General features: G+C 60.2%; 1 protein-coding gene across 2 annotated transcripts; it reads left to right on the forward strand.

Annotated features, from left to right (window-relative positions):
• Positions 1–1,267: 1,267 nt before the first annotated feature.
• LAMP1 (lysosomal associated membrane protein 1) lies at positions 1,268–12,882 on the forward strand. Of its 2 annotated transcripts, XM_068984338.1 has the most exons (10): positions 1,297–1,343; positions 2,400–2,410; positions 6,024–6,145; positions 7,774–7,990; positions 8,102–8,260; positions 10,257–10,432; positions 10,880–11,005; positions 11,552–11,618; positions 11,691–11,861; positions 12,047–12,882. In XM_068984338.1, the coding sequence occupies exons 1-10, from the start codon at positions 1,297–1,299 to the stop codon at positions 12,184–12,186; spliced, it is 1,236 nt and encodes a 411-aa protein (XP_068840439.1). In that variant the 3' UTR covers positions 12,187–12,882. The 2 variants fall into 2 exon arrangements, with proteins under 2 accessions (XP_068840438.1, XP_068840439.1); XM_068984337.1 differs by lacking the exon at positions 2,400–2,410 and having other exon boundaries at positions 1,268–1,348.
• Positions 12,883–12,981: the final 99 nt, after the last annotated feature.

Genomic DNA, 12,981 nt, shown 5'->3' on the forward strand with positions numbered 1-12,981 from the left:
TTGAGGTCCTAAAAAGGTCAGAGGCATAAAGCGCAGCTCTCAGCTTCTAGCTTGTGCCTCTACTCAACAAAAACCCAACAAGCCTGGGGCTCTCTCAGCCTCTTAATGTCCTTTCTCTCGAAGCTCCGCTGAGACTTCCCCGTGCAGAAGCGCAGCAAAGACCTAGAACGGCCCCTAAGCGCCTAAACAAGACGTCAGCGAAGCCACACTGCAGCCGTCAAGCCCTTCAGTGCCAGACTGTCTCAGCTGTGTGTGTGTTAAGACTCTGGAAGGGAAGCGCGGGAAAACCGGGAAGGAAGAAATGACAAGGAAAAGACAAAACCTACAAAAAGCAAACAAGTGGAAGGTCAACAACGGCACAACCCCACGGGAGCCGCAGCCTGTTGGGCGGGCTGACGGTGGGCGGCTCCCGAGCGGGGGCTCCGAGGCGCGGAGGCCGCGGCGGGCGGGGTGGACAGGGCAGGACGGCCGCCTCTCCGCGGAGGGCCGGGGCGGCCGGACAGCAGCCCAGAAAAGAGGGCCCGGCAGCCCCGAGGCGAGCGCGGAGCCAGGGCGGCGGCGAGAGGCCCTTGGGGAGAGCCGTGGGAGCGGCGGGCGGGGGCTTTTTCTGGGCGGTTTGCGGCCGCCCCGCCCGGGCCCTCTGGGACGCTCCGGGAGGGTCGCGGCCGGCAGCCCCCGGGCCCTCGGCGGCGCCCCCACCCCGGGCTGTGTCAGCCTTCCCTGCGCCCGCGCTCGGCGAGCCTCCCGGTGTGTCCGCTCCCGCGCCCTCGTGGAGACGACGCCCAGGAAGAGGGTCCGCTCCCGCGCCCTCGTGGAGACCCTCGGGGAGTGTCCGCCTCCCCGCCCTCCTCCGGGAGCGCCCCCGACGCCGAGGCGCGCCCACCCTCGGCCCGCGGCGGAGAGCCGCAGGCCGGTCCTCCCGCAGCCGCGGGCCGGGCCCGGCGGCTCCGCGCGCAGGTGACCGGCCGCGTCCCTGCCCGCCCGGCGTCGAGACCCGACCCGGGCGCCCGGGGTCGCGGACGTGGCCCGCGTCACGTGGCGCAGCGGTCACGTGCCTCGGGCTGGTCACGCGCGAGGCGGCCGCGGGGCGGAGCCCGAGCTCGCGCGCTCTCGCGAGATCCGCGGGGGTCACGTGACGGCGCGGGAGCGGAGCGGGCTCACGTGACGGGCGCCGCCGGCTGCGGGGTCTCTTTCTCGCCGCGGGCGCAGCGCCGGGACCTGCTGCCCTCTCGCCGGCCCGCTCAGTCCCCGGCCCGGCCCAACCGCCACCGCCCCGCCCGGCTCGCGCTCGCGTCCATGGCGGCCCCCGGCGGCGCCCGGCGACGGCCGCTGCTCCTGCTGCTGTTCGGTGAGAGGCCGGGCGGGGGCCGAGGGCGCGGGGGCCGCCGGCGGAGGGGCGGCCGTGGGGGCCCGGCTGCGGGCGGCGGGGGCTCGGGGGCGCCGTCCGTCCCGGGCGGGCCGGCTGCGGGCGGCGGGGTCGGCCCGGGGCCCGCTTCTGGGGTCCGTTGGCGGAGACGTGGCTTCTCAGCGCTGCGGTTCGACCGCTCACCGTGTGGGCTCCGGCGGCCGCGGAAGCTGCGAGCGGCTGCAGCCGAGACGAGGACGGCGCGGGCCTCGGTCCCCGCGGGGCACAGGGCGGGCGGCGACCCCGGCCCCGGGAGCCCGTCCTGCGGGCTTTACCCCTGGCCCTGCGGGCCGGCGCGGGGCGCTGACCTGCGTTCCGACGCCGCTCGCCCGCCGGGCGTTCTCGTCAGGTTGTAAGGACCTCGCCCCCCCCGGGGAGCTTCTGGGAGCCCGCGGTGGACGGCGGGCCTGGGCGTCACAGTGGCCGCGCTCGGCGCTGGCGAGGCGGCGTCGGGAGAGCGGCGTGTGTGTGGCTCCGGAGCCGCGCGTGTGTTCTCCGCTGAGGGATTTTGCTCTCTTCTGTTTGTCCTAATGAGAGAGAAACCGTGTTGACTTGAACGGGAATCACTACCTGGTTCGATTTGACCGTAGGGCTGTTGAGAACACTCTCTGTGGCACTTTCTCTCCTGGTCCCCGTGACACGGGAAGAGGAAAGTGTTAGGAACCGAAAAGTGCCAGCGGAGCGCCCTAGAGCTCAGCAGACACAGAGGCACTTTCCACCCCTACCTGCTGGGGATTGCGGACATCTGCTCGGAAACCCTGTGGCTGGTGACAGATTGAATTTTGGTTTCAGGTTCTTGCTTTGCCTGTTGTTGTAAAATGCATTCTTTGAGCTGCAAGACCAGCCGCAAGGGGTGACCTTATTCCAGCAGCAAAGCTGGAGCCTTGCTCTCCCTGGCAGGTGTCCTGAATTAGGTGAGGAGCTGCTGGGACGAGTCCTGTCGTGTCAGGACGGCTGGCGTTTCTTTATTAGAAAAGCTTGCCTGCGTTTCAAGTTTATTATTGTGTTTCATGTTTTAAAAACTCACCTGATGAAGAGAAAAATCCATAACTTCCCTACATTGATAGCTTGGAGTATCGTGCATATAATTACTTTTTTGATAGCTGTTTTGTCATGTCTTTTAAGTTTTATATTTGATTAAAAATCCATTTTTTAAAAAAGGTTAAGAGCTTGGATTTGGATCTGTTTAAAGTAATGTTTAATACACAACTTCACCAAAAAGCATTTTTCTAAAGATGTTTCTGAGTTCTAAATTACAAAGTCATCCTGCATTAATAACTAGAAATTTAAGTTTCGTTTGAAAACTTTGTAGAAAGCTAGGCAAGTGTGAACTGAAACTTTCTGATACATAGATCATTATGTAATGGGACTCTTGACCGTTGATGTCACCAGGGTGACCTTCCCCTTTCAAAATGATGAACTGTTGCTTACAAAATAGGGGAAAAAAAATTTTTTTAACTGATACTGTTACTGTCGATTGTGGGAGTTTGTCAGTTACCCAGGTTGGGGATCAAATTTTTCACTAGGTTTGAAGTTAAAATGTTTTAGGTCCATAATTTTGAATTTATATTGTTAGATCCATGCCAGGCTGTGGTAGTCCATTGTTTGTGCATCTGAAAGACTTGACTCCATGCGTGTATGACCTACATTATTTCTGAAGCATCCGTTCAGCTGTGCTGTGACTATCTTTATGCCTGTATCTTCCTTATCCTACAGCCTATCTTGGCCTCACACATTAAGTGCTCAGGACCTACATGAAGAGACGTCCAGTTTGACAGCAGTGCCCCTTAGCAGAACATGCATGTCAGCTGTTCGGAAATGTACACAGTAGTCTTAGAGGTTGTGCTTCTGTGTGAGGGATGGCTCCTCGGTCTTTTTCTTCTTTTAAGTCTTCATACATGATTAGGTATCACTGATTATAAAAAAGATTTGACCTTAGATTTAAAAGAATTGATCTTAGATTAGAAAGTGATTTCTTTAAAAAGTTAATGAAGAATTTATTGCCTTGTTCCTCCAGGTGCCAATCTCTTTCATGTCTCAAGTGAGTATGTCATAATCTGGAACATAATCATTGCTCACTGAGTGCTGGAGAGAAAGTGTTCAGGTGTGGTGAGCTTGGCAGCACGTGGTCTGAATCAGCAGGCCCAGTCCCAGATGGGCTCTGCACTGTTGTGGCAGTGTGACCTCGAGCACGGTGGTCAGCTCCCCATCTGTGAAAGGGAGTCCTCACAGTGTCTGCCTGTTAAAATGGTCACAGTAGCTCAGTTACGTGCAAAGCCCAGTTCAGGTGCTCGTTAAATGCGACACTGACCTGACGGTCTGTCAGGTGCCTTGGGTTTGGTGATGAGCTGGGCAGGTGAAGCCTTGTGGCGCTGAACACGTCAGCAGTAGCAGCGCGCTCTGAAGGCAGGCCCCGGCCCTGTTCTCAGCGCTGCGCTTGCTCCAGCTAACTTGACGCACTGACGGTTCTCGCGTCGGCTCACTTATTTTCACTTTACAGGTGCCTAAACTGAGGGTTTGGTGGTTCCTCCGAGCCCAGCTCATCGGGCCAGGAGTGGCAGAGGACTCTTCAAGACTGAGCTCTCACCTCAGGCAGGCGTGTTCCCACAGCTTGCTTTAGAGACTGGAATGTCTCCAGATGGGAGTTTTCTGAAGGAATAAGGTGCTTACTCCTCACAGGACCCTGGAGAGAGGATGGCGGCGAGTCCTGAGTGAGGGGCTGCTCGTGGTGCAGGTTCTGACCTTCAGGAGGGACACTCCTCAAGTTACTGAGACCTTCTGACTTGAGAAAGTGGTATTTTTATAGAGGTAAAAAGAAACTTCTGATCGTTCGCATACTCGCATCCTCTTATAATTTTATGTTATGCTGTTGCAGACATTTTTCTCTTGACCAAAATTGGCTTGTGGTTTCTTGTTTTAACTGAAAAATTTCTGGGCCTCTCCAGAATCCATATGGGTCTCTAGCGCTGCTGAAGGCTGTCTGAAGTTTGTTTAGTAATATTTCTTTGTTGTTCTTTGAAAGCTCAGGTCCTCAGCATGTTTACTAAATGAGGGAATTATGTGATTGAAAAGTTATTTAATGTGAAGTGTTTTCTAGTGAAGGGTTTTGAATCAGTAGGAAGCGTTTGGTGATTTAAGGAACCCTTACAGGAGAGCAGCTTGGTAGGAGCTGACGAGGGAGGCGGTGGCCTGACCTGCCGAGCCCGTGGAGCGTGTGGTGGCCCGTGGCTCCGCAGCCGGGCTGGGCCGCCCAGGCCTGGGGCGCCCGTGGGCACCGGGCGCTGGTTGGTGTACAGGGTCTGCCCGTCTCCGGTGCCCAGGCTTTGCTTCTGCTGCTGGGCCTGCGTTTGCCTGGCTGGCGTCTCAGCGGCTCTTGTGCGTTTCCCCTGTCGCTCTCAGAGGCGTTTTTAAAACCTTCACTGTGTCAGAAGTGAATCATGGGGTTTTCTCTCCCTTTGAGAAAGCAGTATTCATTGGTTGGAAATGATTTTAGTGTCATCTTACTTGAGTATTCTGAGGAGTAGCTTAAAAATTTGTGAATCGACACAGGCAGGAATGTCCTTGATGCTCTGGTTGGCTTCGTCCTTGGGTAGCGGCTTTCTCTGTGGTTCCAGCCTGATGTTTCTTCTACCTGAGGCTTACAGGTGGAGTGTGGGGATTCCGTCTGTTCTCCCCGCTTTAGGCCTAAGTAATGGTTGCTCTGAGGATTTTATCTGGTGCCGTTCACGAGGATGGAGTGAACTGGGTCCACTGGAGTTGCGGGGGCCACATGTGGGGAGCCAGCTGCTGCTCTCGGAGTGCGCCCGGTCGCCTCCACTCTTAGAGCCGTCGGAGGCAGGTGTGTCCGGTCCTGGCGAAGGGTGGGCAGGGGCCTGTGCTGCAGAAGCACGGCGCTGTGGGTCTTGGCACGTGGCCACACCTGTGCTGGCTGAAAGCTGCTTGGATTTAGAAGGGTCAGGACATCTGTTCTGCTCCTCTGTGAGGGAATCAGGTGCTGAAGTGCACGGCTGTAAACCTACCTTTGTGCCCGATTGGACGCACTTGTTGCTAAGCTGCCTGCTCGGACTGTGGCCCGGCAACCTGGCTCAGCCGTGGTCATGCCCAGGCTGGAGGCCCCGAGACAGCTCCTCCTGCCCTTCCCTCGGGCACCCGGCAGCGCCTGCGGAGGCCGCACAGCCAAGCCCAGAGCCAGTAGACTCGCTGTGTTTTGAGGCCCTTCTGGAGGTGGGGCAAGAGCTCTGATCGAGAGTCTGCAGCTTTTCCTGCGCTCTCAGCAGCTAGATCAGGCAGCTCTTGAGCTGCAGCGTGGGCCCACCATTTGTGTAGAATGTCTTCCTCCAGGACCCTGCCCCGCCTCCCAGAGGTCCTCTGAGGAGCCGGCGTGAGGCCGCCTAGGCCCGGGGTGACCCCAGCTTGGCACACAGAGGGGGCGGCTTTCGAGAGGACAGTGTCACAGCGGGGTGGGGGGACAGAGCCCTGTGGGCCCAGCCCCTGGGACCTGCACGTCCCGGTCTTTTTCGCAGTTAAGCAGCTTTCCCAGTAACAGCCACTCTGCTGCAGCTGTAAGCCACAGACACTTTGAGAGAGTCACGCGGGGGTCTCTCTGCTTGGGAGTCAGCAGGCCTCGTGCACGGCGCGTCGGCAGTGTTCGTGGTGAAGGATGGCAACGGGACCGCCTGCATTATGGCCGACTTCTCTGCTACCTTCCTGACCAGCTACGACACCAGGAGCGGCCCCCAGGTAGGAGAGCCCGGGCCTCCGCGCCGGCTATGTGCGCGCGACGGGCCTGCTTGACTGCTCGACCCGTGTGTGTACCGTGTCATGCGCTGCGGTGCCCCTCGGTGCCTGGGTGGCCTGTGCACACTGGGGCTGCAGTCCCACAGGCCGGCGTGAGCCCTGCTCCCGCCGTCTTGCTTTGAGCCCTTCTCAGATTTCCTCGCGGTCGTCTTCTGCCGTCACAACGCAGGGCTTCGTCATGTCAGCCACGCTGACTTGCTCGCCCGTCAGCTGCAGCTGAGCTCTCGTGCTCTGTTTACGCCTGGTGTGCAGCTCTGTGAATACGGCCTTTTTGGATCCGCTGCTTTTGCTTTAGATGAACTGTCGACGCTGCAGGAGTCACATGTGAACGTGTGTTGGAGGAACAGTGTGACTGCCTGGGCTTGACTAGGACGTCCCTTGCGGTTCTGTTAAGACAACACCGCGCTTCTGCAGAGTGAGGACTGCCTGCTGCTGTCCGAGGTCCCTGACAAATGAGCAGTGTTTCTCTGTTTTTGTGCCCTGCTTAGTCGCATCCAACTCTCTGCGACCCCGTGGACTGTAGCCCGCCAGGCTCCTCCGTCCGTGGTGTCCTCCAGACAGGACCGCCGCGGTGGGAGCCACTTCCCTCCTGTGCTGGTTCTTCCTCCGCTGACCGCCTGTCTGTGGGCTTTGCGCTGCTTCCATTCACGTCTGCTCTTGTGAACACGTCCTTCTTCCAGATTTCGCTGTCAGTGCTTTACTGAAGCTCTGGTTTTCCTTACCCATCCCCACGTCCACGGCACGCCGCCTGCTGGCCCCTGGAGAGCAGTGGGGGCCCAGGACTGCCAGGAGGACAAGCGGGTCCTTTGGAGGCCCCTGGACACGCCAGCCGCCTGGACTCCTCTTGATGTAAATGATGTTTGTCAGACAGAAGGGAGCTCTGCAGGCTTTGTCCATGGAGATGCCTCTCATTGCAAAGATTCGTCCGGGCACCTTTTAGCTTCTACTTGGCTCTTTTGGGTTGGAGTTTTTGAGTGTTGTTTCATCATATGTCGATCGTGTTACGCAAGTGGCGTCGTCTGTCTGCAGCACGGTGACTTCCCGCTTCACGACATGTGCCTCCGCCACGGCGCAGTCTGTCTGCAGGGCAGGGCCAGGACAGCTCCCCGCTGGCCACTTGCTCAGCCCGGGCCGTGGGGATGGGCTCTGCTGGTTTTGTAGTTGTTGTTTTGCTTGTGATAGTTCACTCAAACAGTTCTGCAGTAAACTTCACCTTCTCTTTGTTTAGAGAGACAGGTTCTTTAAATAAGCTCTGTAGCAGTCACGAAGGGCTGAGAGTACCAGCTCGTTCTGGAGCCTAGCATGAATCATTTCAGTTTACGTGACAGCTTTATTTTCGTACTTGTGTGAAGTAAAGTTACATCAGTGAAGCAAACGTTAGTAATTAGGGCATCCTTATCTCACACTTGAATTACTTTTTGGTCTGTGACTTGACATAAAATACTTTGTCTTTTGTTTTTATGACAAATATATGCATTGATGGTGGCCTCTGAGGTGGAGAGGGTCTGGGTTCCGAGCTGTGGTGGTTTCTGAACTCTGTAGTGAGTAACCCGTCGTCATGTTGGTTCCAGAACAAGTCCTTTGAGCTGCCAGCTGGTGCGGAAGTGTCAAACAGCAGCTCTTGTGGCAAAGAGAATGCTTCTGATTCCAGTCTCGTGATCACTTTTGGAAGAGGCCACACGCTGACCCTCACTTTCACCAGAAATGCAACACGTTACAAGGTCCAGCTGATGCGGTTTGCTTATAACTTGTCAGACACAGACACTTTCCCCAATTCGAGCTTCACAGGTAAGAACCAGTGTGGGCCGGCGCTGGGGTGGAGAGAATTGGGTTGGGGAATATCCAAACTGCTTTTAAGCAAGCGGTTCAAGGGTCAAGAGCTGGTTTTCTAAAACACAGGAGTCAAGACTGCGGAGTCGGCGACCGACATCGAGGCCGACGTCAACACGACGTACCGGTGTGTGAGCGAGACCCGGATCCACGTGGGCAGCGTGGTGGTCACGCTCCGTGCCGCCGCCATCCAGGCCTACCTGTCCAGCAGCAACTTCAGCAGGGCGGGTGAGGACCCCGCCGGAGCCCCGGCCCCCACTGTGGGGAAGGTGCCCCCCTCCCTGAGTGTGGGCTCAAGCAGGGTCCAGGGCAAAGCAGGTGGCCCCTCTGCCTTCGTCATGGCGTGGATGGGGTCGGGCGGCAGTCTCCATACAGAGGCCTCGCCCCCAGGGTGCCCCTCAGGAAGACTGTGTCCTCCTCCTGGGAGGTGAGGGTGCTGGCCTCCCGGGGGGCCTGGGGGCCCAGGGGTCTGCAGAGAGTACCCTGGGCACCGCACAGCTTGCTGTCTGCTGCTGCTGACCCCTCACATGCTGCCGCTCAGCTCACAGGTCGTCGCCACTGCCCGGGGGGGGTGGCATCCCCCCACCCTGCTCCGTGCGCCAGCCTTGCCTGGCGGCTCACAGTGGCTGGGTTCTGGGCTGCGTGGCGACCCTGTGGCCCTCCTTGTGGCCGGCAGCAGGCCTGGGCCCTCCCGTTTCCAGTGGGGCTGCAAGGCCTTCTGGGTCCTGCACAGCCAACAAACAAAGGTTGCTGTTTGTGATCAGATTTTTAATGGTAAAAAAAAAATCCAAAGAATGTTTCACAGCAGGTGAAAGTAAGGTTTCTGTGCCTGTGACTGGGCTTTTGCGGGGAGCAGCCACGGGCCCTCGCCCTCCCACTCCTGCACTCACGTAGCAGAGCTAGGTGGGCCCCGGCGCCCACGGCCGCCGCCCGCAGCAGCCACCGCCTGGCCCTCCTCAGGAGGCCGGCCTGCCTGCCCCTGACCCCACAGGCACGCTAGTGGCGGGGCGGGGGCTGAAGGGAGCCCCACGTGATTGGGGAACGTGTGTCTAGAGGCCTAGTCGCAGGGCTGAGGGGCAGGTCCTGAGGCCGGCACGTGGCCCCCGTCAGGTCAGCCTGGAGGGTCCCGGCTGCTCCTAGCACAGCGAGCGCTTGAGGCACGGGTGCGACCCAGGTCCAGGCCCTCGGGGGCACCCAAGGCAGCGGGTCATGTGCTCTTAGGAGCCTGGGTTTGCAGCTAGCAGCTGAGCGTGGGCCTCAGCAGAGGGAAGCAGCAGGGACCTGGGAGGTCAGGCCGGGCGGCAGCGTCTGGTCCGCTGACCTGCCCAGCCTGGACACGCCTCACTTGACGGCAGCCTCCTGCTTCTGGGGCTCTTGAATGCAGGCACAGAGGCTGACGTTGCTGTTCAAGTAGACAGCTGCCTTGTTTTCAGGGCACTGGCCTCAGAGCAGTTTCAGGCTCACAGCAGAACGGGAGAGGGTACAGGTTCCGCACGTGGCCTGGTCCCCACGCAGGGGCCACCCCCTCTGTCAGCGGCCATGTGGCGGTCTCTCTCCACGGAGGTGTGGCACGGGCGTGAGGCCCCGCCACCAGCCTGCTGCACGGGCCTCTCTCCCCGCTGGGGTCACCGGGCCCACCTGTGGCCCCCTCATCTGCCAGGTGCGGCCTCCTGCCTGCCCCACCTGCACTGAATGGGCCTGCCCTGCCCACCCCGCCCTGCCCCGCCCCGCCCTGCCTGGGCCTGTGGTAGTTGTGACCTGGGTATGGGTCTCAGCTCCGAGCCTGATGCGTGGGGCTGCCCCTGCTGCCTCCGGGGCACACAGGGCTGGTGCCAGCCTGTGGCGCGTGTCCACTGTCCCCACCTGGCCTGGGCGCTCCTGCCGCTCTGCTGCTGCCTTCGGGCCGTGTCCATCGCGGCGCACAGGCGCTTGGACAGCATGTGTGAACTGCCACCGTTTAAAATGGCCTTGGAGACACTGTCCCAACAGCACAGGGCACAGCTGAGGTTCTGTCCTGGCCTCACGGGAGGTTGGTTCTGCTGGAGAGGGTGTTTATGCGGTGAGGGGCCGCTGAGGCCCGAGGGCTCCGGGAGCAGGAGGAGCTGGGAGGGCAGGTGGCTGGGCGGCCAAGCGCCTGCCAGGCCGGGGGCAGCCCGCTCCTGCCCCGTGTTCCCGGAGCCCCGCCTCCTTGGAGGATGAGCACACTCACCCCCTGTCCCCGCAGAGACGCGCTGTGCACAGGACCTGCCCACTCCGACCACGCCACCCCAGCCCGCGCCCACCCCAGCTCCTGCGAGCCCCGTGGTGTTCAGGTACAACGTTTCTGGCAGCAACGGGACCTGCTTGCTGGCCAGCATGGGGCTGCAGCTGAACGTCACCTACAGGACAGTCGACAATGAGGTGGGCCGGCCAGAGCCTGCTCCCTGTGCTGGGTCCTGGGCAGGCTGCGGGTGGTGTGTCCTGCGGGGCTCGGCTGGACCCCCATCCACCCAGGCCGCAGAGCCTGGAGCTGCCATCTCTTCGGGGCAGGCGCTCCGAGTGTCCACCAGGTGCTTAGGGGTCTCGGCTCATCCTCGGAGATGACAGTCTCCCTGAGGCCACGGGTCTGGGGTGGCGCTGAGAGACGGAGGCCTGCCCCTCCTGCAGGGATGAGAGCCGGGGAAGGCTGCTGGGAGTATCAGCAACCGTCTGCACCCAGCGGCCTTCCCCTGTGTGGACTTGTGTCTTTGCTTCTGGTTTGTTCTGTGAACAGGCCTTGAAGCCACCGCCTCCTGGCCACCTCTGCCTCTGTCTGCTCACAGCCCGGGGCCTGGCAGGAGGGGAGCTGACCTCTTGCTCTTCTTACAGACAGTGACCAGAGAGTTCAACGTGAACCCCAACAAGACCACGTTTGGGGGGAGCTGCTCCACCACGCTGGCGACTCTGTCGCTCCACAGCGAGAACCTCCTGCTCCTGGTGCTCCAGTTCGTGATGGTGAGGGCCCCCCCAGCACTCCCCAGTCTGGGGGACCCCTGGCCCCGCAGCAGTGGTGAGGCCCCCCCTTGTCTGTGGGACCCCTGGCCCCCTAGCCCACGTCCATCAGCAGAAACCTCACAGTACGTGGGAGCTCTGCAGGGGCTGTCGCCGCCCCATCTGGAGCCGTGCCCCCACGCCCTTGCTCTGCACGCCTGCCCGGGATGAGTCCAGTCAGCGGGAGACTGGGGACGCAGACTTGGCCCTGGTGGATGTGCGTGCCTCACTCTGCAGTGGGCTGCTGCGCTTCTGCTGATAAAAGCTTTCCCGGAAAGTTCAAGGTTGGCTTTTGGGGAGCATGGCTCCTTCAGCTCCTATCCTGGCAGGCTCTGGCTCTGGGCAGGGACTGTAAGGAACTGACTGGAGCTCTGTTCCCGAGACGACAGGCTGCCTTCTCGCTCCCGAGCGCCGTGCGGTCTCCTCCTGTGGCTGGGGGTGCCGGCAGTCACTGTCACCAGTGGGCGACCCCCAGCCTGATGGGGACCGTGTGCTTGTCGTCCTCTCTAGAACGAGAGCTCCAGCAAGGTTTTCCTTCAAGGGGTCCAGCTAAACCTGACTCTGCCCGACGCCGAAGGTGAGACTCCGCGCCCACCCCACCCCACGTGCCCTGCAGGTTCCCAGGGCGCTCACCCCTCTGCCTTTGCAGACGTCAGCTTCACGGCCACCAACAGCTCGCTGAGGGCGCTGCAGGCCACTGCGGGAAACTCGTACAAGTGCAACACCGAGCAGCGCCTGCAGGTCACCAGCACCTTCTCACTCAACCTGTTCAGAGTGTGGGTGCAGGCCTTCCGTGTGGACGGGGACAAGTTTGGGCCTGGTGAGTAGGCGGGGTGGGGCAGTCAGGAGCAGGGCCCCCGGCGTCCTCTGCCTGCGTCCCTGCCTCCGTCCCAGTCCGGCCGCGGTGCTCCCACCACCCTCCGAGCAGGGCTGGGGAGGCCTCCCCGCGAGAGCCGTGGGCGCAGCGGGGCGAGCCGGCTGTCTGTCTGTCCGTCCGCCCTGCAGTGGAGGAGTGCCAGCTGGACGAGAACAGCATGCTGATTCCCATCGCTGTGGGCGGCGCCCTGGCGGGGCTGGTCCTCATCGTGCTCCTTGCCTACCTGATCGGCCGGAAGAGGAGCCACGCCGGCTACCAGACCATCTAGCTGCAGGCACCGCCCTGGCCGCTTCCCTGGGCTTAGCTCAATGTTGGGGGCACTTCCTTGCAAACTGGTTTTCAAATCTGCTTTATCCAACGTGAAGTTCATCTGGCAACACTTACTATGCACAAGAGAGTAACTATGGAAATGATGGTGTTAATTTTGCTAACTGGGTTAACTATTTTGCTAACTGGTTAAACGTTAATATTTACCAAAGTAGGGCTCTAAGCGGGTGGGGGGTAAGAGCTTTTCTAAATGGGCACAGGCTCCACTTTGGTTTGGCTTCTTGAGACCCTGGCGTTGGGGCTTTTCCCTCAGATGTAAGCCTCACAGAGGGAGGCTCTGGTCCAAGGCTTTGGTGAAGGCGGTGGCCGAGTGGTGAGCGCGGAGGGTGAGACACAGACCTGGCTCCTCAGTTCAACCTCGGCGCCCGGCCCGGCCCCCAAACCTCAGGGCGCCCGGCGCTGGGTCCTGGGCCTCACACTCTGCCTCTTGAGAGCTGGCACTTCTTAAGTTAGAAAAATGGATGTTCTTCCCACTTCTTTGTAAAGGGGTTCTCCGTTTTCTGTTGGAGGTTCGGGTGACCCTCCGTCCGCCCCATGTACAGTAGTTGCTCAGCTCTGCGCGTCACTTGCAGCTCAGTGGGCTGTGTGCCAAGGGTCTCCTCTGGGACGCGATGCCGTGACGATGCTAATAAAACGTCTGTCTGTCTGTCTGGGTTTCCTCGTGCTTCTCTTGGTGCGAGGTGGCAGGTTAGCTGGGTCAGCAGGTCAGCTTGCGGAGGGGCTGCCCCAAGACCAG

Source organism: Capricornis sumatraensis, chromosome 12, assembly GCF_032405125.1.
Source record: "Capricornis sumatraensis isolate serow.1 chromosome 12, serow.2, whole genome shotgun sequence".
NCBI classification, from domain to species: Eukaryota; Metazoa; Chordata; class Mammalia; order Artiodactyla; family Bovidae; genus Capricornis; species Capricornis sumatraensis.

Coding starts and splice junctions, on each gene's coding strand:
- LAMP1 (XM_068984338.1), top strand. CDS start 1,297: ATGGCGGCCCCCGGCGGCGCCCGGCGACGGCCGCTGCTCCTGCTGCT. Junction 7,991..8,101: donor CCCCAATTCGAGCTTCACAG/GTAAGAACCAGT, acceptor TCTAAAACACAG/GAGTCAAGACTGCGGAGTCG. Junction 11,006..11,551: donor TGGTGCTCCAGTTCGTGATG/GTGAGGGCCCCC, acceptor CGTCCTCTCTAG/AACGAGAGCTCCAGCAAGGT.